At 44.7% G+C, this 25,171-nt stretch overlaps 2 protein-coding genes across 3 annotated transcripts in view; both read right to left on the bottom strand.

The window, feature by feature from the left end:
• The window catches only part of LOC137368595 (fatty acid-binding protein 1, liver-like), a 29,147-nt gene extending 11,961 nt beyond the window's left edge, over nt 1-17,186 (bottom strand). Inside the window, exon 1 of the mRNA XM_068028744.1 lies at nt 16,794-17,186. The gene's annotated coding sequence lies outside the window, so the exon portion shown is untranslated. The remainder of the gene's footprint in view (nt 1-16,793) is intronic.
• Nucleotides 1,135-23,209, bottom strand: LOC137368573 (fatty acid-binding protein, liver-like). Of its 2 annotated transcripts, none has more exons than XM_068028737.1 (4): nt 23,039-23,208; nt 18,550-18,722; nt 17,197-17,289; nt 1,135-1,265 (listed from the first exon to the last, which is right to left on the bottom strand). In XM_068028737.1, exons 1-4 carry the CDS (start codon nt 23,103-23,105, stop codon nt 1,212-1,214), a joined length of 387 nt encoding a protein of 128 aa, XP_067884838.1. In that variant the 5' UTR covers nt 23,106-23,208; the 3' UTR covers nt 1,135-1,211. The 2 variants fall into 2 exon arrangements, with proteins under 2 accessions (XP_067884838.1, XP_067884839.1); XM_068028738.1 differs by lacking the exon at nt 1,135-1,265 and adding an exon at nt 11,114-11,680 and having other exon boundaries at nt 23,039-23,209.
• Between the last annotated feature and the right edge of the window lie 1,962 nt (nt 23,210-25,171).

The following is a 25,171-nucleotide window of genomic DNA, read 5'->3' on the forward strand; positions in this document are numbered from 1 at the left end:
GTTCGCAAATTAACTGCCACATCGACAGAACGATGATGAAAGGTCACAGACCTGAAACGTTAACTCTGCTTCTCTCTCCACAGGTGCTGCCTGACATGCAGAGTATTTCCAGCACTTTCTATTTTTATTACTGATTTCCAGCATCTGCAGTATTTTGCTTTTCCTATATAAATCCATGTTGTTGTTGTCCTTCATTGTAAACCACTTTGTAAGTCATGAAAGCTGCTTGCATAAATGTATGGTCTTCCTTAAGAAAACTCAGTGAGCTATGTAATGAGTGTACTATGCTGCACAACTGATGTTCCCTTTTTGTATGCCAGCACGTGGTGTTCCTCTACCAGGACTGCGAAAGGATTAAATTATGTCTACAGTTTCTTTTATTTGTACGTTTCAATTAGATAGGTGTCAAAGAATACAGGCTTTCAAATATCATTGTTAAGTCTAATGATTTGTTCATTGTGCCATTATTAAATAACCTTTCTTTAATAATAGTCGGATGGGTGCAGGTCATTGCCCACATCTATCTTTTGATGTAGCAAACAGGAATTAGATAGTAGCAGAAGTTGCTAGGCAATATGGTGGAGGAAAAACTGCTGGACACCTCAGCATTCATCAGCAGACCCAAATCAGAGGATGCAGAGGGGCTGCCAGTAGCCTGAAGAAACTAACCAGCTACTTCTATCTAATATAGCACAGTACAAGGGGCTTGATATTCCAGAAGCGACTGAGATGGTGACCATTGTGGATTATTGCAACTGCCTGAAAGGGATGCAGAGACAAATGATTATTGTGCACATTGAAAGCGAAGCTTAGCAACATGGCACTCAAATGTCCCTAGGAATAGTGAAGGTGCTTATCAAAGTCCTGGCATTGCTCATAGATCTGTATGTGACATGGAGTGTGTTGCAATGCAGTAAGAAGGAATCTAAAGTCATACACAAGGATTCTATGGGAATCTACCCTGACACTGAGAGCTAATGGACTGCTGCTTGGTTAGTTACTGTCAGGGATCTTTTTCCCTTTAAAACCGCTCCCTTGATTCACTGTAGTTAAGACTCACCTCAGTAGTGGAAGGTGTTAAATATGATTTAAAATACATGTTACTAAAGAGATAAATAAAATTCAGACAAGTCATTGGACAGTAGCATAGGTTTTATTTTAAAACTATACGATGATATACAATTAGCTACATGACATGTTCTGCAATGGTTTCAACTGATTCTCTTGCTGACTCTCTTGTAGACGACATCTCCAATAGTCATGGTCTGAAATGAGAAGATAAAACTTAATTCATTTCATTTTATCAAGGGACTCCGTACAACGCTGAGATTGGTTCCAGCTTTGTTTGGTTGATAGCACATTCCCCTATGAGTTCCTGAGTTCAAGCCTCACTTATACTGGCATTTCACTGCCAACAAATGGACTGCAGCTGTTCAAGAAGGCAGCTCACTACCACCTTCTCAAGGGCAATTAGGGATGGGCAATAAATGCTGGCCTGGCCAGCGACACCCACATCCCATGAATGAATAAAAAAAAGGAAAGAAAGACTTGTATTTATACAGTGCCTTTCACAGTCTTAGGACATCCCAAACATAGGAACATAGGAGCAAGAGTAGGCCATTCAGCCCATCGAGCCTGCCCCGCCATTCAATACGATCATGGCTGATCATCCACTTCAATGCCTTTTTCCCACATTATCCCCATATCCCCTTATGTCATTTGTATTTAGAAATCTGTCAATCTCTGCTTTAAACATACTCAATGACTGAGCTTCCACAGTCCTCTGGGGTAGAGAATTCCAAAGATTCACAACCCTCTGAGTAAAGAAATTTCTCCTCATCTCGGTCCTAAGTGGCTTCCCCCTTATTTTGAAATTGTGTACCCTGGTTCTAGACTCCCCAACCAAGGAAACATCTTAGCTGCATCGACCCTGCCTATCGCTTTAAGTATTTTGAAGGTTTCAATGAGATCACTTCTCATTCTTCAAAACTCCAGAGAATACAGTCCCAGTTTCCCTAATTTCTCTTCATAGGACAGTCCCACCATCCTGGGAACAAGTCTGGTGAACCTACGTTGCACTCCGTCTATGGCAATAATATCCTTCTGAAGGTAAGGGGACCAAAACTGCACACAGTACTCCAGGTGCGGTCTAACCAAGGTTTTATACAACTGAAGCAAGACTTCATTACTGCTATACTCAAATCCTCTTGTGATAAAGGCTAACATACCATTAGCCTTCTTAATTGCTTGCTGCACCTGCATGTTAGCTTTCAGTGACTTTTTGACAAGGACACCCAGGTCCCTTTGTACATCTACACTTTCTAATCTCTTACCATTTAAAAAATACTCTGCACATCTATTCCTCCTACCAAAGTGGATAACCTCACATTTTTCCACATTATATTCCATCTACCATCTTCTTGCCCACTTACTAAGTCTGTCCAAATCCCCTTGAAGCTGCTTTGCATCTTCCTTACAACACACAGTCCCACCCAGTTTTCTGTCATCCTTGAACTTGGAAATGATACATTTGATCCCCTCATCCAAATCATTGATGTATATTGTGAACAGCTGGGGCCAAGCACTGATCCCTGCAGTACCCCACTAGTCACAGCCTGCCAATGCAAGGATGAATCGTTTATTCCTGCTGTCTGCTTTCTGTCTGTGAACCAATCCTTAATCCATGCCAGTATACTACCTCCTATCCCATGGGCTTTAATTTAGCTAATGACTTTATCAAAAGCCTTCTGAAAATCCAAATATACCACGTTCACCAAATCCCCTTTATCAATTCTGTTAGTAACATCCTCAAAAAACTCCAACAGCTTCGTCAAAACATGATTTCCCATTCATAAATCCCATTCATAAATCCACGTTGACTTTTCCCAATTAGATCATTATTATCTAAGCACTGGGGATGCTTGCATTGCTTTCTCAGCCAACGTCACCAAAAAACTGATTAATGATCATTTGACGAATTGGTGTTTGAGAGATTTGGCTACAAATTGGCTACTGTGCATGCTTACATAACAACAGTCACTTTGTTTCAAGGTGATTCATCGCATGGGATGTTTCTGAGAGGTGATAAGGTGCTGTATTACTGCAAGTATTTATTTTAAGTCACAGCAGAATTATTGTTAACTGGTTTTAGATTATCCTACTGGTGTGGCACAGTTTACTTTTAAACCCACTGAGCGGTGTCAGCTGTGACTCAGGGGTAGCGCACTCACCTCAGTCAGAAGGTTATGGCTTCAAGTTCTACTCCAGAGACTTGAGCACAAAATCCAGGCTGATGGTCCTGGTGCGGTACCGAGGGAGTTCTGCACTGTTGGAGATGCCGTCTTTAACATGAGACATTAATCTGAGGCCCTGTTTGTTCATAGGAAATAGGAGCAGGAGTAGGCCATTCGGCCCGTTGAGCCTGTTTCGCCATTCAAACAGATCATGGCTCATTATCTACCTCTACGCCACCTTTCCCCACTATCCCCATATCCCTTAATGTCGTTAGTTTTCAGAAATCTGTCGATTTCTGTCTTGAACATGCTCAATGATTGAGTTTTCACAGCCCTCTGGGTTAGAGAATTCCAGAGATTCACCACCCTCTGAGTAAAGAAATTCCTCTTCAACTCACTCGTAAATGGCCTGCCCCTTATTCCGAGACTGTGTCTCCTAGTTCTAGACAAGGGTTGTCCAACATATGGCCCGTGGGCTCGGATCCGGCCCACCAAATGTTTCCAACCGGCCTGTGGGTGTAAACTGTACCCGGGGCTGTTCCTCATCCTTGCCAGGGCTCCGTGACTGGAGATGGGAAATTTCCCTTTGTCTTCTTCTTGCAGAGCGGCCTTTTTAGAAACATTGCACTGTCAGATTCACAGCGACAGCTGCTGAAGCAGGAACGTGCTTCCCTACTATGACAGATTCGGGGTTTTCAACTTTTTCTAAAAATCCGCCAGAAAACTTCGAATCTGTCCGATGTTGGGAAACGCATTCCTGTTTCAGCAGCTGTCAGATGTGAAACTCAGTGCGATGTTTTTAAACACACTGACCAACTACAAAGCTGCCGTGCTGAGCGCTCCCGCACAGTGCAACTGTCAGGGAGAGAGAGAGAGAGAGAGTGAAGGAAGGGAAACAAAGGGAGAGAGGGGAACAGAGAGAGAGGAGGGGGGAAACAAAGAGAGAGGGGGACAGAGAGAGAAGGGGGAACAAAGAGAGAGGGGGTCAGAGGGAGAGGGGTAACAGAGAGATGGAGGGGAAACAGAGAGGGCAAAATAGAGAGGGGGGAAAAGGGAATGTTACGACCAGTTGAGAAAGGGGTCTAGGGGTTCCCTCTCAGCCTTTGCCTGGTTTGACTGTAACAGGGTTTAATTTTTAAAACACCATGTTGTTAGCTCCTGCTCAGAGAATCCTTGTTCACTGCTCGCCCATTGTAAGGCAAAGAAATCAACTAGACAAGTTTTCTTAGATTTAAACAAGAAAGGTGTAAGTTTATTAACTTTAAAACTCAAAGTCGGTTAAAACTACTACGAATACGCGACATGACCATGCGAGCATACATACACGATAAACACACATGCAGATAGAGGCAGGAAAGGAGCAAGAATAAAGGGGGAAAGTTTAAAGCAATAGCTGGAGGTCATTTACTTTCATAGCGTCATAGAGTCGTACAGCAAAGAAAGAGGCCCTTCAGCCCACCACGTCCATGCCGACCATAATGCCTATCTATACTAATCCCACCTGCCTGCATTAATTCCATATCCCTCTATGCCTTGCTCATTCAAGTACCTGTCCAGTTGCCTCTTAAATGTCGCTACTGTTCCTGCCTCCACCACCTCCTCTGGCAGCTCATTCCAGTTACCCACTACTCTTTGTGTGAAAAATTTACCCCTGTGATCCTCTTTAAATCTCCTCCCTCCCACCTAAAATCTATGCCCTCTAGTTTTAGTCACCCCTACCATGGGAAACAGACTCTGGCTATCTACCCTATCTATGCCTCTCATAATTTTATATACCTCTATCATGTCCCCTCTCAGCCTCCTTCACTCCAGGGAAAACAGACACAGCCTATCCAATCTCTCTTTATAACTCAAGCCCTCCAAACCAGGCAACATCCTTGTGAATCTTTTCTGCACCCTCTCTAGCTTAATCACATCTTTCCTGTAGTGCGGTGACCAGAACTGCACAGTACTCCAAATGCGGCCTAACCAACGTCATGTACAACAGTAACATGATGTCCCAACTCTTGTACTTAATGCCTCGGCCGATGAAGGCAAGCATGCCATACGCCTTCTACACCACCCTGTCTACCTGTGTTGCCACTTTCAGGAAACTATGTACTTGAACCCCAAGGTCTCTCTGCTCAACAACACTCTCCAGGACCCTGCCATTCACTGTATATGTCCTGCCCTGGTTTAACTTCCCAAAATGCATCACTTCACACTTGTCTGCATTAAATTCCATTTGCCAATCCCTTGCCCACTTTCCCAGTTTATCTATATCCTGTTGTAACCTTAGACAACCTTCTTCTCTGTCCACTATACCACCAATTTTGGTGTCACCTGCAAACTTACTAATCATGCCCCCTACATTCACATCCAAGTCATTAATATATATGACAAACAACAGAGGGCCCAGCACAGATCCCTGTGGCACCCCACTGGTCACCCGCCTCCAATCTGAAAAACAACCACAACCCTCCTTTGAGTTAAGTGTAGAGTCTTTGATTGCAGTTAAAACTTGCCGTTTCGTTGGGGCCCAGTTCACGCTTTCAAACTTGTTTTGATGTAGGAGTCTTCTCTGGAAATTCGTGAGAGAGAGAGAAAGAGCCAGGCAGGAGAGAGGCTCTTTCTTCAAGTTCAGTTTTCAGTTGTAGGCTGACCCAAATTATTCTGTTAGCAGTTCAAAACCAAACGTGGGCCAGCAGGTGAGTAATTTGACTCGTTGTTTTTTAACAAACACTCCTGCGTTTTTGTGGATTCCTTTCATCTTAGCAGACACCTGCAGTGGGGAGGGTGGGGGGGTGGTGGGGGGGGGTGTTGGTTGGGGGGGGCAATGGAATGCTGGCTTGTTCCACATTCAATGTCTGGTGATCAAAATCCATTTGTCTTAATTGGATCAGGGAGCAGTTCTATTGTCTGTCCAGGGAAGTGTCTCTTAGTATACAAAATTTCCAGCCACTGCTGTGATTTCTTTAAGCAAGTTATCTTTTCAGTCCAGGAACAGTTTAAAATTAATGTTCATGTGACAAAATTAATATGCCTCATTCTTGGCAGGTGGGGTCTTCATGACCCCTCCATATCCAGTGGAATGAAATGTGATTTTTGGAAGAGCATTTCATTAAAAGAGAATAGAGAGGAGTAGGCATAGAAAAACACATATGCATCTATCTCATTCATTCTCAGTCATTCAGAAATCCTAAAAATTGTTACAGCCTGTCTTTTATTGGTAGCAATGTTGCTTTAAACTGCCTTTTTTGGCATCCCAATAAATATGTGATTTTTCGTGATTTTTTCAGTTTGCACATTTCCATGACTGCCTAGGGCATCTTTGTTCCTGTTGAAGTCTGCAGGGGGAGGGTTGTAGATCAGAGTTCTGCTCATGGGCATCGGCAGTGGATGGATCCACTCTGAACTCTCTTTCAGTGTTTTGATGAGTCATGCAAGGGCTTTTCATCTTAGGGGATGGTTGGTTCCCTTTTCTCCTGACTGTGGGGAGAATTCTCTTATTATCATCCCTTTATCCTCTGGGGCACTCCTGTTTCCAGCTATTTATCCAGATTCTACTGCACTCTCCTGCGGCACTTTGACTTGGTGAGGCTTCACCACCCCCCGCCCCCCCCCCCCACCAATGGTTTCTCTGTCCTCTTAAAGACTTTCTTTGTCTGTGCAGGTTCTTGTAATGCAGTTAGCAATTCTGGTGGGGTGCCTCTGATGCCTGTATTTACATAGCAGGATGTGGGGTCTAATTTTTCAAACATTTCGGGGTTGGCTGACCAGACAGTAGGGATTTCCATTTGGGACTCCTCCCGGACTTCCTTTAACCTGCCCTCTTCATCCCTTTTTCCCATTTCCTGTCTAACCTTTTGCCAGCCTTGTGCCTACCTGTCCCCTTTTGTTCTCGACAGGGGTCCCTTACAATTCACCAGCCCTCTGCTGCAGGGTCCTCCAAACACCGATACAGGACTTAGGGGTGTAGATTTCACTGTAGGTTGGGGTATCTCCTCAACCTGGCACATGTGGCAACTCCTATAGTACTCCACCACATCTTTGTGGAGCTTTGGCCAGTCAAACTGCTGTCTTATACGGGCTTTGGTTTTTCATATACCGACACTGTAATCTCTTGGGCCATTCTTAATATTTCTCTCCGGTACCTCTGTGGCACCACTAACTGGTGAATCACTGTCCACTCCTTGCCCTTTAGTCTGTGAGCAGAATTCCACTTCTTCATCAGTACCTCATTCTTTAAATAGTAGCAGTCAGGGACTCCCTCTGCTTCAATTTCAGACTGCGCCGACTGTGGTAACTCTCTCAGTACTGGGTCGGCTCTCTGAGCCTCGGCTAGGGAAGATTCATTTAATTCATTCCCTGGGTCTCCTAACTTTCCAAAGAAAGTCTCAGACAGACAGACCTCATGGTCATCTGCCTGCAGGGTCAATTCAGTCTCCTTTGGGGAGCTGGTTTGATCATGGCCCGATTCACTACACATGCAGGGAAACTGCATAAGACCATCTCCCGCCACTGCCCTGGCTCTCTGACCTCCTGTGGTCTCTCTTTCACTGCTGGGGAAGCTACCACCTTCGCCCCCACCAGATCATTACCTAGGTGCAGATCAACCCTGTCCACAGGCAAACTAGGGACAATCCCTATGGTCACCTGTCCCGAAACTAGGTCGCACTCCAAGTGCACCCAGTGTAAAGGTACAGGCGAACATTGCCCTCCAATACCATTCACCACCATTCTGGTGTTTACTGCACTCTCTGGGGGAAAGGTCAGGCCTTTTCCCAGTAAAAAGGATCTAGTGGCCCCTGTGTCCTTGAGGATTACTTTGGGCTTTCTTGCCCCACTCAAGGAGTATGGGGTTACTCTCCCTTCAGATACAAAATCCTGATAGCCTTCAGGAACCCAATTAAATGTTCTTGTACTCGCAGCAGTATGCTTTCTGGGTTTTACAACTGCTGCAGTTAAAGCCACAGCTTGTTCTGCTGTGCTTTCCATCAGGGTCCTTACTCCTTCACTGAGCGGATGTGCCCTGATTAACCCGTTAGTTTCCAGCAGTCAGCTCTTAGATGACCTGCTTTATTACAATGGAAGCACACAGGTCTCCGGGTCTCACTCCTACTTACAGCACCTTCCTTTTTGGCTGGAGGAGGGCCCCCTGTATCTCCTGCTTTTCTTTCCCTCACAGGACTGCTTGGGCTTCTATCTTCTTCTCCTCCTTTGTCCTTTTCAGATTTGTGGGGGTGACTAGGAAAGGTTTTCCCCTGGAAAACTGACTTGTAGATCAAAGCAAACTCATCAGCCAGAACTGTGGCTTGCCGGGCTCTATGAACCTTCAGTTCCTCTACTTGTGTCTTTGTGGAGAGTGGGAGAGAGTTTTTAAATTCCTTGAGCAAAATTACCTCTCTCAGATTTTCACAGCTGGGCTGCACTTTAATAGCCCTCAGCCACTGGTCAAAAGTCAGCTGCTTACTTCTCTCAAACTCCAAGTAAGTTTGATCAGCTTGCCCCGAGGATAGCATTTTTTATCAGTTCATAAATGGATGAACTCTCATCTGGAAACAGGGAATAAACCTCATGGGCTTTTCCTATAAACTTGCTTTGTAGCAAGAGAGTCCAAGAGTCAGTTGGCCACTTTAACTGCCTTGCAAGTTTTTCAAAAGATACAAAAAATGCTTCCACGTCTCCCTCTTGGAATTTCGGAATCAATTGGGAAAATTTTTAATAATTCTGTACCCAGCCCGAATTACGATTCTCCATATTGGCCATGCTTTCACTGGGGTTACTCTGTCACCCCCTAGTTAACTCAAGCCACCTCAGCTCTCTCTCTCCTTGCATTCCTATGGAAGGCTCTCTTGCTTTCTCTCTCTCCTCTGTCTCTTCATGTTCCTTCTGAAAGTTTCTTTCTTTCTCTCTTTCTCTCCTGTCTCTTTTTCTTTCTTCAAATTCAAATTTCCTCTGTTCCAATTGTAGCTTTGCTAGCAATACCCTGTTGGAGTCTTTTTCTAACCCTGTTTCTGCTTCTTCAGATTCAAGGGAACAATGGTTGGTCACTAGTCTAAGGAGTTCAGATTTTCTAGCCTTGGCTTGTACAGTGATCCCACACTGCTCAGACATATTTCTCAACTCCTCCATAGACAGTGCTTTTAACTTATCCCAAGTTACTTCACCCTGGCTTGGGGAGTTACTGGCTTCAGTCGCAGACATGCTAGTATTCAAGCACACACAACCACAAGAAAACCTGTATTAAAATCTTTTCTCTTCTTGATTGAGATCAATTTGGCTTCCCACTTCCAATTTCTCATTTGTCTGTGGGTCGAATCCAGATGCTAGTTTCCAAATTTCTGTTACAACCAGATGAGGAAGGGGTCTAGGGGTTCCCTCTCAGCCTTTGCCTGGTTTGACCGTAACAAGGTTTAATTTTTAAAACACCGTGTTTTAACTCCCCCTCAGTGAATCCTTCTTCACTGCTCTCCAATTGTAAGGCAAATAAATCAACCACACAGGTTTTCTTAGATTTAAACAAGAAAGGTGTAAGTTTATTAACCTTAAAACTCTAAGTCGGTTAAAACTACTATGAATACGCAACGCGACCATGCTAGCATGCATACGTGATAAACACACATGCAGATAGAGGCAGGAAAGGAGCAAGAAGAAAGGGGAAAAGTTTGAAGCAATAGCTGGAGGTCATTTACTGTCCTTTAAGTTCAATGTAGAGTCTTTGATTGCAGTTAAATCTTGCCATTTCGTTGGGGCCCAGTGCACATTTTCAAACTTGTTTTGATGTAGGGATCTTCTCTCTTGAGGTTTAAGTGACTTCAGTGGATCTGGAACTTCATGAGAGAGAGAGAGAGCCAGGCAGGAAAGAGGCTCTGTCTTCAAGTTCAGTTGCAGGCTGACCCAAACTGGCCTGTTAGCAGTTCAAAACCAAACCTGGGCCAGCAGGTTAGTAAGGTGACTAGCTGTTTTTTAACACACTCCTGCGTTTTTGTGGATTCCCTTCATCTTAGCAGACACCCGCAGTGGTGGGGGGGCGGGGGCAATGGAATGCTGGCTTGTTCTACATTCAATATCTGGTGATCAAAATCCTTTTGTCTTAATTGGATCAGGGGGCAGTTCTATTGTCTGTCCAGGGAAGTGTCTCTTAGTATGCAAATGTTTCCAACCACTGCTGTGATTCCTTTAAACAAGTTATCTTTTCAGTCCAGCAACAGTTTAAAATTAATGCTCATATGACAAAATGAATATGCTTCATTCTTGGCAGGGGGTGTCTTCATGATAAGAGAGAGAGAGTGAGGAGGGGAAAAGAGAGGGGGGAACAAAGAGAGCGAGGGGGACAGAGAGAGGGGGGAACAAAGAGAGAGAGGGGGACAGTGAGAGAGGAGGGAACAGAGAGAGAGGAGGAATAGAGAGAGAGGGAGGGGAAGCAGATAGAGAGAGGAGAAAACAGAGAGGGGGGGGAACAGAGAGAGGGCAGAGAGGTGAGGACAGAGAGAGGATGGGGAAAGAGGGGGTGGAGCACAGAGAGCGAGGACGACACAGAGATGGGGGAACACAGGGAGAGAGAGAGACAGAGAATGAGACAGAGATCAAGATCACTCCTGACAGATATATATCTATCCAGAATACTCTGCATTGCTATATTAAGTGTGCGAGCAGAGATTGACTACTTATGCAAGCAAAAACAATGCCAAGTATGTCACTAAATCAGTTTTCAATATAGTGACGAGAAAGTCAATAACTTAGTCTTCTCATTTAAAGCTTCTTCACAAAAATGCACATTTGTTGTTGTTTTTATTAGTAAGGTAAATTTTTAATGCCTTTATCTTTTGAAATTTGCTCACCGGCCCTCGGGCCAAGCAAACATTGTAATGTTGCCCTCCGCCCTAAAAGGTTGGACAACCCTGTTCTAGACTCACCAGAGGAAACATCCTTCTTCTTCTTTGGCCTCCTTGTCTCGAGAGACAATGGGTAAGCGCCTAGAGGTGGTCAGTGGTTTGTGAAGCAGCGCCTGGAGTGGCTATAAAGGCCAATTCTAGAGTGACAGACTCTTCCACAGGTGCTGCAGATAAAATTGTTTGTCAGGGCTGTTATGCAGTTGGCTCTCCCCTTGCGCTTCTGACTTTTTTCCTGCGAGCTGCTAAGTCTCTTTGACTCGCCACACTTTAGCCCCGCCTTTATGGTTGCCCGCCAGCTCTGGCGATCGCTGACAACTGACTCCCACAACTTGTGATTAATGTCACAGGACTTCATGTTGCTTTTGCAGACGTCTTTAAAGCGGAGACAAGGACAGGCGGTGGGTCTGATACCAGTGACGAGCTCGCTGTACAATGTGTCCTTGGGGATCCTGCCATCTTCCATGCGGCTCACATGGCCAAGCCATCTCAGGCGTCGCTGGCTCAGTAGGGTGTATATGCTGGGGATGTTGGCCACCTCGAGGACTTTAGGCACATTTATCCTGTCATGCTCTGTAAGAATTTTGTAAGTTTCAATGCGATCACCTCTCATTGTTCGAAACTCTACAGAATACAGGCCCAGTTTTTGCAATCTCTCCTCATATGACAAACTCACCATCCCAGGGAATAGTCTGGTCAACCTCCGCTGCACTCCCTCTATGGCAAGTATATCCTTCCTTAGATAAGGAGACCAAAACTGTACACAATACTCCAGGTGCAGTCTCACCAAGGCTTTATACAGTTGCAGCAAGACATCTTTACTCCTGTACTCAAATCCTCTTGCAATGAAAACCAACATACTATTTGCCTTCCTAATTGCTTGCTGCACCTGCATACCAGCTTTTAATCACTCATGAGCAAGGACACCCAGGTTCTCTCAGGTTCTCTCAGGTGGACATTAAATATCCCATGACACTATTTCAAAGAGGAGCAGAGGAATCCTGCCCAATTTGTATCCCTCAAAAAACACATAACACAGATTACCTGGTCAAGGAACATCACTAAAATGCTGATTATCTGCTCATTATAACATTTGCAGTTTGTGGGAGCTTGCTGTGTACAAATTGGCTGGTTTTCTGCATTACAACTGTGACTACACGTCAGAATTAATTTATTGGCTCGAAAGCACAATTGGATGTCATGAGGTAACAAAAAGTGCGACATAATGCAAATGATTTCTTTTCTTTCAAACTCGAGTGGTGTGGTACCAATTTAAGGCTACTTCTGTATATTGGAAGTTTGGTAAGCAAATTCATACGATCACAATACACGTCAGCTGCCATTTTGAGCTTGAATTTACACTGTGCAGTAATAGCACTGAATGCAGGAGGGGGTTTGTATGAAGATCCAACAACTGCTATTTAATGAATGCTTTACCGCGTTTGGTTAACCGCTTGAATAGAATGAAGGAATTTCAAGCTAATTTATCAATGTTTAATGTTACATTATTTTTACTATGGCGTAGTGAGATTTCAAAACTGTGGGGGTGGGTAGGGGAAAAGACACCTGGAAGCAGCAGGGGGTCGGGTGGGGGGGGTGGGGAGATGGGGTGCCAAGAATGGGATAGCAGCAGCCTTCTAGAGTGCTGTGGACCTGGTAGGAGCATTCCTGTTCCTGCTGGCTACACAGGAACATTTTATTCAAGGAACATTATTGTAGCAGCTGCTGCTTAGACCGCAGTGACTGCTGATCAGAGCAGGCCTGGAACCTGATCAGATCAAACCTGGAGCCTGATCGGAGCAGACCCGGAACTTGATCAGAACAGGCCCGGAACCTGATCAGAACAGGCCCAGAGCCTGGTCAGAACAACCCCGGAGCCTGATCAGAACAGGCCCAGAGCCTGATCAGAACAGGCCCAGAGCCTGGTCAGAACAGGCCCGGAGCCTGATCAGAACAGGCCCAGAGCCTGATCAGAACAGGCCTGGAACCTGATCAAAGCAGACCCGGAACTTGATCAGAACAGGCCCAGAGCCTGATCAGAACAGGCCCGGAACCTGATCAGAGCAGACCCGGAACTTGATCAGAATACTGAGGGAGAGAAGAGAAGAAATTGCTGGGGCCTTGACAGAAATCTTTGCATCCTCATTGGCTACAGATGAGGTCCCAGAGGACTGGAGAATAGCCAATGTTGTGCCTTTGTTTAAGAAGGGTGGCAAGGATAATCCAGGAAAGTATAGGCCGGTGAGCCTTACGTCAGTGGTAGGGAAACTATTAGAGAGGATTATTCAGGACAGGATTTACTCCCATTTGGAAAGAAACAAACTTATTAGCGAGAGACAGCATGGTTTTGTGAAGGGGTGGTCGTGTCTTACCAATTTGATTGAGTTTTTTGAGGAAGTGACGAAGATGATTGATGAAGGAAGGGCAGTGGATGTTATCTATTTGGACTTTAGTAAAGCCTTTGACAAGGTCCCTTATGGCAGACTGGTATAAAAGGTGAAGTCACAGGGGATCAGAGGTGAGCTGGCAAGATGGATACAGAACTTGTTCGGTCATAGAAGACAGAGGGTATCAGTGGATGGGTGTTTTTCTGAATGGAGGGATGTGACTAGTGGTGTTCCGCAGGGATCAGTTCTGGGACCTTTGCTGTTTGTAGTATATATAAATGATTTGGAGGAAAATGTAGCTGGTCTGATTAGTAAGTTTGCGGACGACACAAAGGTTGGTGGAGTTACGGATAATGATGAGGATTGTCAGAGGATACAGCAGGATATAGATCGGTTGGAGACTTGGGCGGAGAAATGGCAGATGGAGTTTAATCCGGACAAATGTGAGGTAATGCATTTTGGAAGGCCTAATGCAGGTGGGAGGTATATAGTAAATGGCAGAACCCTTCGGAGTATTGACAGGCAGAGAGATCTGGGCGTACAGGTCCACAGATCACTGAAAGTGGCAACGCAGGTGGATAAGGTAGTCAAGAAGGCATACGGCATGCTTGCCTTCATCGGTCGGGGCATAGAGTATAAAAATTGGCAAGTCATGTTGCAGCTGTATAGAACCTTAGTTAGGCCACACTTAGAATATTAGGTGCAATTCTGGTCACCTTACTACCAGAAGGACGTGGAGGCTTTGGAGAGGGTACAGAGGAGGTTTACCAGGATGTTGCCTGGTCTGGAGGGCATTAGCTATGAGGAGAGGTTGGAAAAACTCGGATTGTTTTCACTGGAACGACGGAGGTGGAGGGGCGACATGATAGAGGTTTACAAAGTTATGAACAGCATTGACAGAGTGGATAGTCAGAAGCTTTTTCCCAGGGTGGAAGAGTCAGTTACTAGGGGACATAGGTTTAAGGTACGAGATGCAAAGTTTGGAGGGGATGTGCGGGGCAAGTTTTTTACAAAGAGGATGGTGAGTGCCTGGAACTTGCTGCCAGGTGAGGTGGTGGAAGCAGATACGATAGCGACGTTTAAGAGACATCTTGACAAATATATGAATAGGAAGGGAGTAGACGGATATGGGCCCCGGAAGTGCAGAAGGTGTTACTTTAGGCAGGCATTAAGATCGGTGCAGACTTGGAGGGCCGAATGGCATGTTCCTGTGCTGGACTGTTCTTTGTTCTTTGTTCTTAGAACAGGCCCGGAACCTGATCAGAGCAGACCCGGAACTTGATCAGAACAGGCCCAGAGCCTGATCAGAACAGGCCCAGAGCCTGATCAGAGCAGACCCAGAGCCTGATCAGTACTGGCCCGGAGCCTGATCAGAACAGGCCCGGAGCCTGATCAGAACATGCCTGGAGCCTGATCAGAACAGGCCCAGAGCCTGACCAGAGCAGACCCGGAGCCTGATCAGAGCAGACCCGGAGCCTGATCAGAGCAGACCCGGAGCCTGATCAGAGCAGACCTGGAACTTGATCAGAACAGGCCCAGAGCCTGATCAGAACAGGCCCGGAGCCTGATCAGAACAGGCCCGGAGCCTGATCAGAGCAGACCCGGAACTTGATCAGAACAGGCCTAGAACCTTATCAGAAGAGGCCTAGAGCCTGATCAGAGCAGGCCCGGAGCCTGATCAGAGCAGACCCGGAGCCTGATCAGAGCAGACCTGGAACTTGATCAGAACAGGCCCAGAGCCTGATCAGAACAGGCCCGGAGCCTGATCAGAACAGGCCCGGAGCCTGATCAGAGCAGACCCGGAACTTGATCAGAACAGGCCTAGAACCTTATCAGAAGAGGCCTAGAGCCTGATCAGAGCAGACCCAGATCTTGATCAGAACAGGCCTAGAACCTGATCAGAAGAGGCCTAGAGCCTGATCAGAGCAGACCCGGAACTTGATCAGAGCAGGCTTAGAACCTGATCAGAAGAGGCCTAGAGCCTGATCAGAACAGGCCCGGAACCTGATGAGAGCAGGCCCGGAGCCTGATCAGAAGAGGCCTATAGCCTGATTAGAGCAGGCCTGGAGCCTGATCAGAGCATGCCTGGAACCTGGTCACAGCAAGCCCAGAGTTTCTTATCGAAGTATGATGTTGTTCACTGTCATACCCTGCAAGGACTGTTGGACAGTGTCAGGAATCCCTTCCTAATCTGTGGCACGGAATTATAGCTGATCTACTGCCACCTTGGTTAAATCAACTAATTCAGCACAAGCCAGTGATTGAACCAGGAATCTTCCTAAACCAGATGGCCTAGGTGCTGATTGGATACACACCTTTACCAGGGAGCCTGATGGACACATGATAGGTGGAATCAACGCAAGCTCGAGGAACAGCATCTCATTTACCGATTAGGCACACTACAGCCTGCCGGACTGAATATTTAGTTCAATAATTTCAGAGCATGATGGGCCCCCCATTTTACTTTTATTTTTAGTTATTTATTTATTTTTATTTTTTATATATTTAATTTTTTTTTTTGTATTTATTTTATTTCATCTTAGTTTGTTCAGTTTGCTTACCCACTGGTTTTTTTCATGTTTGTACTTGCTGCTGTTCAATTTTCAGTCTGTTAACACCCTATCTGTACAAATGCTTTGTCTTTCAACACACCATTAACAAATTGTTTGCCTTTGCTCCATGACCTTCTGGTCAGCTATTCTGTGACCTTGTCCTATCTGCACCTTCTCCTTTGTTGTCTCTTTGCCCACCCCTGCTTTACTTGCTTATAACCTTTCATATTTCTAATATTTGCCAGTTCTGAAGAAGGGTCACTGACCTGAAACGTTAACTCTGCTTCTCTCTCCACAGATGCTGCCAGACCTGCTGAGTATTTCCAGCATTTCTTGTTCATATTTCAGAATTTCAGCATCCGCGGTATTTTGCTTTTATTATATGAGCGGAATTTTACTGGCCTCTGGGTGGTGGGAACAGAGGAGTAGGTGCTGGTAAAATAGTGCGGAGCCACATCGGGCTGGCTCCCTGACACAATCCCGCCACTGGGGAAGTTTCCCAGTGATTGGGCAGGAGGAGGACCAGGGTGTGGATCAACTGCCCACTTCACGGGGCAGGCAACCAGTTTACATTATTATCGCCCCAATTAAGGGCCATTACACAGGGCTGCAGCATTTTGCTAGCTTCGGGGCGGCCCCCTCATCATGTGGGGAGGCTGTCAGTGGGCCCTGGGCAAAGTAGGCGTCCCCAACAATTCCCCCAGAGGAGTTCCCCTCAGCCTGCTGAATTTTTTCAAATTTTCTTACCTGGAGTTGCCCCGAGGTCTCCTGCCTGCCTCAGCAGCACCCACATCTCCCAGTGGGGCTGCTGAAGCTTCAGAGCTCCCGTCCCACATCAGGACCCCGTCTGCCATCCTTAATTGGATGGCAGGCCTGAAGTAGGCCAAATAAGAGGCTGCCTCTGGTAAAATCGCCGAGCCTGTCCCGTTGCTGCCAAGTGCGGGCTTGAGATCCCGAAGCCCACAGTAAAATTCAGCCCATGAAGTTGAAGGCCAATTAAAATCCTGTCATCCCATCATTTTATGTGCATCATCATGACCCCAGCCAGTGAAGGATGGCCAACGCCTTCAGCTGCTCACGACCGGCTCAGAAGATTAATCCCAAACCGAGAAGTACAAGACACTCCAAAACAGAATTAATGATAACTTACATTAACCAGTTGGTCTCCGGTGATCTCTGTAACTGAGGTAATGTTTTGTATCTTGGCAACAAGCTTATTGTTCCCTTCACAGTTGACTAAGGCCTAGATAATCAAGAAATAACACATTAAAAACTGAAGTTTTCAAATGAGTCCAGCTAACGTCCTGGTTAGCAGCAATATAACTTGATGTTACAGGTGCTGGTTTCTCAGTAACCTGAGCTTCCAGCATCCATCTAGGTATCTGAATTTAACTCCTCCAGTGAGAGGAGTTTTTCTAACTTTCTAACTAAAGTTTGCACAGTATGAATTCAAACTTGCAGTGATTTTAATCAGGAGACTTAGGCAAGAAACACCTTTACAATAAAGCCTCAAACATCATAATTTTTGTTAGCCCCTTTGTCTGCCAGGAATTTCTATTGGATTCGAGCTTTCAGGTCTGAGGGATTATGCGAAGTTTGGCCTACTAAACCAGCTGGGAGCATCAGGAGAGAGAGCTGCCAACACTGAATAGCCAGCTTTAAAATGGATAAGAACAGGCCTCCTGATTATCTGGCCATTTGCATTATCCTCATGGAGAGGCACTCCTTCATTCTGGCAGATAATCAAGACTTGTTTGCACTTTGCTTTTGACTTATGTTATACAGTTAGCAAGTGATTCATATAAACAAACACCTCCTCACCTATCAGGCCATTATATATTATAATTAATATATTTTAGTTGTAAATGAAAGACCCATTTTGCAGCATCACATTCAAGATATGGCAAACTTGTTAAATCAATCAGATAGGTTTAAAATGATTGACAAAAGAACCACAGGTGACATGAGGAAAAATTTGTTTACATAGCAAGTGTTATAATCTGGAATGCTGGAATGCACTGCCTGAGAGTTTGGAGGAGGCAGATTGAATCATGACTTTCAAAAGGAAATTAGATAAGCACCTAAAATGGGAAAAAAATTACAGGGTTACGAGAAAAAGGTGGGGGAGTGGGACTAGCTAAATTACTCTTGCAGAGAGCAGACATGGACTGGATGGGCTGAATGGCCTCCTTCTGCACTGTAGCCATTCTATGATTCTACATTAAAATTACAAGTTGCACAAAAGGAATTTAATATATAGTTAGGACAGAAAAGTTTGCAGCGTTATGGGGAAAGAGCAAGGGAGTGGGAATAAGTGGACCGCTCTTTCAAAGAACTAGCACAGGTACAATGTGCTGAATGGCCTCCTTCTGTGCTGTATAATTCTATGATTTCATCATCCCCGTTTGAGCCTTTAATTAAGAATATACATGAAATTAAGTCATAGAATTACATAGTCAAAGGCAACTAACGCCCTTAATATTTACATGGAGAGTAGGGTTACCTTAATCTTTTCTCCTGTGGGAGATTCTACTTCTGTCTCCTGTCCAATTGTAAACTCATTAACAAGCACTTTACTGCCCGTTCTGACAGTGATCTTAAAATGGTCTCCAGTCTGGATAATTTCAGAAACGCTCTGTTTGTCCTCCCCTTTCTCAATCAAATCATCTGAGAGTCCTAGAATCGTACAAGGAAAGACTTTAACCAACAGGATTATTGGTAGGAATTGACACGTTTGAATAGGCAAAGCTTTCACAGTTGGTAAGATGAAAGTGAGTGGGAGAAGAATTGAAAAGGGCCTAAACAACAGGAGGCAAAATGGGTTCAAGATTTGATTATTTCCTGAAACTTGAGTGAGAATCCTGTAGGCATATACAGTAAATAAAAAAGCTAGAGTTCTACGTGCATTTCTGGTTTAGTAAAACTGGCTGGTACTACAAGTAAAATTTCCAATCCTGCTTTGTAAATGTCACTTGCAGTTTAGAACCTCCCTTGGGCTTGGAAGACAGGTTTCTATTTGCAGACATGGACTAGCCTAGCCATTGTAACTGTCACTAGTTTAATTTGTCAATTACAAATTCAAATGCTTACTGTTACATAGAATTCAATTCCCTGGTTTTCTAAGGAAGGAAGAGGTTCAGGCCCCTGTCAAGAGCTTGAGCTCATAATCTAGGCTGACAGTCCAGTGCAGCACTGAGAGCCCTGACTTGTTGGAGGGACCATCCTTTGACTGAGATATTAAACCAAGGGACCATCTGCCTTATTCAAAGAAGAGCAGGTAATACTCCTGGTGTTCCAGTCAACATTCCTCCCTCAACTAAACCAAAAACAGATTCATTGTCTACTCATCTCACTGCTGTTCGTGGGACCTCACTGTGCACAAAACGGCTGCCACATTCACCTGCGTCATTTAACTCCGTTCAAGGTAATTAATTGTGTGTGGAGCACTTTGGGACATTCCTGAGAGATATGATAATGCACCGTATAAATTTCTCTGTTACCTGGAATCAATTCTCAGGTTATTATAAAGTGAAGCAAATGATCAAATATACACCCTATTTCATTGCTCAGTATGAAACCACAAGCTTAATTTCTTCAGTGCTACTGAAAATGGTTCATATTTTTTATTGTTATTTTGCCAATTAGGTATTGTTGCAGTCTTAATATCACAAAATATGTGGAGCTCAAAAAGACCACTGCATTTACAACCAATGAAGTACTTTTGAAGTGTAGTTACTGCAGTAGTGTAGGGAAAAGCAGCAATTATTTTGCCCACAACGAGCTCCTACAAACAATAATGACATAAATGACCAGATAATTTGTGTAAGTGATGTTGACTGAGGGATAAATGCTCTTCAAATAGTTCAATGGCATCTTTTATATCCCTCTGAAGGCAGACAGGGCTTTGGGTTAATGAAAGACGGCACCTCCGACAGTGCAGCACTCCCTCAGTACTGCACTGAAGTGTCAATCTGGATTATGTGCTTAAGCCTCTGGAGCAGGGGTTGAACCCACAACCAGTGGTGAAGGGTTGCACACCGAGGCAAGACTGATACCGAAAACGAAGACGACACTTTGATCCCATTCAATTTCTTCGCTCCAACATGGTGATCCATCAGGCCCCAAAATAAGTCTGGTTGAGGGCAACCCTCCATAACAACAGGATATTTTGATCTAATGAGCTTCTTCTTCTAGGTTCAATTATGTACTTCAAACTAGACCCTTTAAAGTTCCGCTGCCTTTTTTTAGCAGTCACCTTCCTTCACCTTGAAAGCTGGCCAATTTATAAACCAAGCCATGAGATCATACTATTTGAACAAAAAGAATAGAAACTGGTGGCACAGATGTATCAGCTTGACAGCTCTAAGTATGTAATTGGATTGGGACTGTTGGTTGTGCCATTTAAACACAGTTTTTAAAAGTATTGGTACTACAAAACAGATTGAGAGAATGTGATGAAAATAAACATTTCAGTTCAGGTGCTCATTTACATAAGAATATAAGAAATAGGAGCATGAGTAGACCATTCAGTCCCTCAAGCCTTCCCGTCCCCACCCCCCCACCCCATTCAATAAGATCATGGCTGATCTGCCCCAGACCTCAACTCCTCTTTCATGCTAGCTCCTCATAGCCCTCAACGCCCCGATATTTCAAAAATCTATCTACCTCCTCTTTAAATACTTTCAGTGATCTACCCTCCATAACTCTCTGGGGTAGAGAATTCCAAACATTCACTACTCTCTGAGAGAAGGAATTTCTTTGCATCTCAGTTTTAAATGAGTGTCCCCTTATTCTGTAACTATGTCCCCTAGTTCAAGATTCCCCCACTAGTGAAAACATCTTCTCAACATCTACCCTGTCAAGCCCCCTCAGAATCTTATATGTTTCAATAAGATCACCCCTCATTCTTTTCAACTCTAATGAATAAAGGCCTAATCTGTTTAGCCGGTCTTGATAAGTCAACCCTTTCATCCCAGGAATCAGCGTAATGAATCTCTTTTGAACTGCCTCCAATGCTGGTATATCCTTTCTTAAATATGGGGACCAAAACTGTACGCAGTACTCCAGGTGCGGCTTCATCAACACCCTGTACAGTTGTAACAAGACTTCACTATTTTTAAACTCCAAGCCCCTAACAATAAAGGCCAAAATTCCATTTGCCTTCTTAATTACTTACTGCACCTGCATGCTAACTTTTTGTGTTTCATGCACAAGAACACCCAGATCCCTCTGTGCTGCACTTTTTTGGAGTCTCTTCCATTTAAATAATAGTCTGCCTTTTGATCCTTCCTACCAAAGGCATGATCTCACACTTTCCTACATTAAACTCCATCTGACAAGTTTTGCCCACTCACCCAGCCTATCTATAACCCCTCGCAGATTCGTTATGTCCTCATCACAACATGCCCTTCCACCTATTTTTATATCATCAGCAAATTTGGCTATATTACACTCTGCCCTGTCCTCCAAGTCATTAATATAGATCGTAAATAATTGAGGCCCTAGGACTGATCCTTGTGGCATTCCACTAGCTATGTCTTTCCAACCTGAAAAAGACCCATTAATCCCGACTGTCTGTCTTCTGTGAGTTGACCAATCCTCAATCCATGCTAATACATTACCCCAATACTGTGATCCCCTATCTTGTGCAATAATCTTTCATGTGGCACCTTATCAAAGCATTCTGGAAATCCATATACACTGCATCTACCAGTTCCCCTTTATCAACTCTGCTTGTTATATCCTCAAAGAACTCTAGCAAATTTGTCAAACATGATTCCCCTTTCGCAAAACCATGTTGACTCTGTTTGATTGCATTAAGCTTTTCTAAATGTTCTGCTATTTCTTCCTTTATAATGGACTCTAGCATTTTCCCAATGACCGATGTTAGGCTGACTGGCCTATAGTTTCCTGCTTTTTGTCTCCCTCCCTTCTTGAACAGGGGTGTCACATTAGCGGTTTTCCAAACCACTGGGACCCTCCCGGAATCCAGTGAGTTCTGGAATATTTCAACCAATGCCTCCACTATCTCTATCTATTGCACCTATATCACTACTCACCACCACACTGATATCTTCCTTTATTAACAAAGCTACCCCACCTCCTTTTCCTTTTTGCCTATTTTTCCGAAACGTCAAATATCCTTGAATATCGAGTTCCCAGTCTTGGTCACCCTGCAACCATGTCTCTGTAATAGCTAGCAAGTCATATTCATTTATTTCTATAACATAAATTGCATCTCATCAAGTTCAGTCATTCAGCTAGTTAGGATGCTTACTAAGTTTATGTAAACATATACTGGACAGATTATGAGTGGAGAATGGAGAGTTTGCATATTCAACTGTGTAACATGTAAAAATGCCTTCAACTCTCTAACAAAAGTATTTATACAAAGTCATAACTGATCGAGATGGAGAAAAACTGCACCAAGTGCTTTTTTTAGTCAGCTAGGTGTCCGACACATGGGGAAACCCATCATCAGAGTCCCCAAATTGAGTAACTGAGAAATTCACACAAGGGTTGTCCTTATGATTCGTCTGATACGGAACAACACACACTGGGGTAAGTAGATCTTGGCTTTGTGCAGTTATGTATAACAGCCAGTACAGAGTTGGCAGACTGTTTTGCAACTCTCCTGATGTTTGTTTGCATTGACTTCAAATTGGGATGGACGTAAGATGAGCTGATGATTCACAGTTGCCCATTATATACTGCCACATACTGTCACACAAAGTCAAAATCTACCCCATTCTCTCCCTGCGGGGAAACGAGCATTTCTGAATAGTTCTGGTGTGAGTTGGAACAGCCAAGCCTGCGTCTGTGCAGTTTTACCAGTTTAAACCACACGGCTTAGGTTTTCTGGCAAACTGTTATTTGCTTTGAGATCACTATTAAGCAGACCTACATTGATATCGGTTGCTATCCAATATTTTAGAATTTCATGTCTTGATTTGAAACACATAAAACATTGCAAGCTGTTACTGTACACTTACCAATTGCTTTCATAAATGCTGCAAAGTTCTCCTGGCTCTGCAGTTCATAATGTCCATTGAATGCCATTGTGGGGAGCTCTATCTGTGCAACACAGCAGGACAAGAGGTTTTTTTTTTCCAGATTGCTGCTTTGCTTTATAGAGATTCCTTTACCTTGAAAAGATAAAAGGTTTTGTGATGTTTTATGATAATGTTGAATCATTAACTCAGTTACACAATGTGTGAGTGACTCAGCCCTGGTGTGGCAAGAAGCATTGTAGCCATTAACACCCTCAACTCCATTTTCCCCAATCTTCTCACTTGAATGTGCTGACTCATGCAGCATTAGAGCTGCAGTAAGTGCCAGCTTGGCCCAGTTGGTTCTACTCCCCCAGAGGTTATGGCCCTGAACTTCCACAAGTGTTATTCACCACTAAAGCAAGTCATTCTTCCCAGCTGGCCTATGCCAGTCTTTTTCTGCTTCATGGAAGCCTCCTCCCACCTCTCTTTATCTAACCTTATCAGAATAACCTATTCATTCTCCCTCATATACTTGCTAACTACAGCTTAAATGCACCTATGCTATTCACCTCAGCTACTCCCTATGAGTTCCACATTCTCACCAATCCCTGGGTAAAGCAGTTTCTCCTGAATTCCCTATTGGATTTATTAGTGACTATCTTACATTTATAACTCCTAGTTTTGGACACCCGCACTACTGGAAACACCTTCTCTGCATCTACCCTGTCAAACATCTTTCATAATATTTAATACCTCTTTCAGGTCACCCTTCAGTCTGCTCTTTTCTAGAGAAAAGGGACATTTTCAGCCACTTAAGGTGCTCCTGCCAAACACTAGCGGAAGCTATGGCAGGAGATTGTAGGAACGCCTGTGAGAATTCAGAGAATATGGGCTAAATTTTATCAAATCTGAGGACGTACCAATGTCGGATTCAAATCGGGTGGCGTGGCCGCTTGGGTAGGAGGCGGGACGCGGAAGAGGATTTTCCCACCCGAGTCCAATTAACAGCCAGCAGGCGTGGAAGTTGGCCAATAATGAGGCTGCTAACTTGATAGTTAAAGGAATGGCTGCACTCGGGTTAAATGCATCACCAAAAGAGGTATCTGGAAGGAAGAGGAAGTAAGGGTCGCATGCAAACAATGGCTGCAGTTAGAGGCAGAGCGGCACCCAGGCTCAGCGATGCCTCCCTGGAGGTACTTCTCCCGGCCGCAAGGGCACAGTGGGAGCCCACGTGACGGGAAGAAGAAGCCAGCAAGCCTCACTAAGAAGGCACGAATTGAGGTTGCGGACGAGGTCAGCAGTCGTGGGTAAATGGACTTGATTGCTGTGCTGAAAGTGATTCAATGATGTGCTGAGATCTGGCAAGGTGAGTGGACCTCGTTATATACCAAGCTCACAGCCCTGGATATCACAAAAGTGCCAATGCAATGTGAGATGAGGTTTAGGACCCTGGTTTTGGGCATGACCAGGCACCAGTGTTCATAACGGGACGCATAGCTGCCTCTGGTCAGTCTGCGATAAATGCTGCCTTGCCAATACTAAATAGCCCCTAGTAGCAGGCCTCCCAGTGGCACGATGCTGAACCTGGAAACTGGCAGACAGACCAGTGACACAATGTATGTTTGTGTTTACAGGAGAAATGGGCTCACAATGCCAGGGAGCGGAGACAAACTTGAGGAGGATTGCCATTGCTATTAGTGCCGATGAAGGAGGAGCATTGGAGCTTGGAGGGGTCACAGCAGGGTAGCTTGTCACTGAGGATGAGCTCACAGAGAGGGAGTTGCTTCATGGAAGTGTCCATTGAACCTTATGACGCGTTCTACCTCTGACACACATGTGGCCAGTGATGAATACAGGGAGCTTCAGATGCATGGCGGGCAGAAGGAGCTGGTGGGGGGTACAGCACCCTAATGCCACTCTGGTCTCTCTCGCAAGTAATGAAGCAGATGAGGCATCGGCAAGGGTGCAGCAGCCACTTGACACCTCAGAGGAGGAGCCACCATCTGAAGAGACATTGTCACAGGATATTGTCGCATCCTCCACCAGCGCAGATACTCGCACATCGGTGGGCATTAACGTTCAGTAAGAAAGGGTGGCACCAGATGCTTAGCATGGCATAGAAGCACGTGAGCA

The sequence above is a fragment of the Heterodontus francisci genome, chromosome 1 (assembly GCF_036365525.1).
Source record: "Heterodontus francisci isolate sHetFra1 chromosome 1, sHetFra1.hap1, whole genome shotgun sequence".
Taxonomy (NCBI): domain Eukaryota; kingdom Metazoa; phylum Chordata; class Chondrichthyes; order Heterodontiformes; family Heterodontidae; genus Heterodontus; species Heterodontus francisci.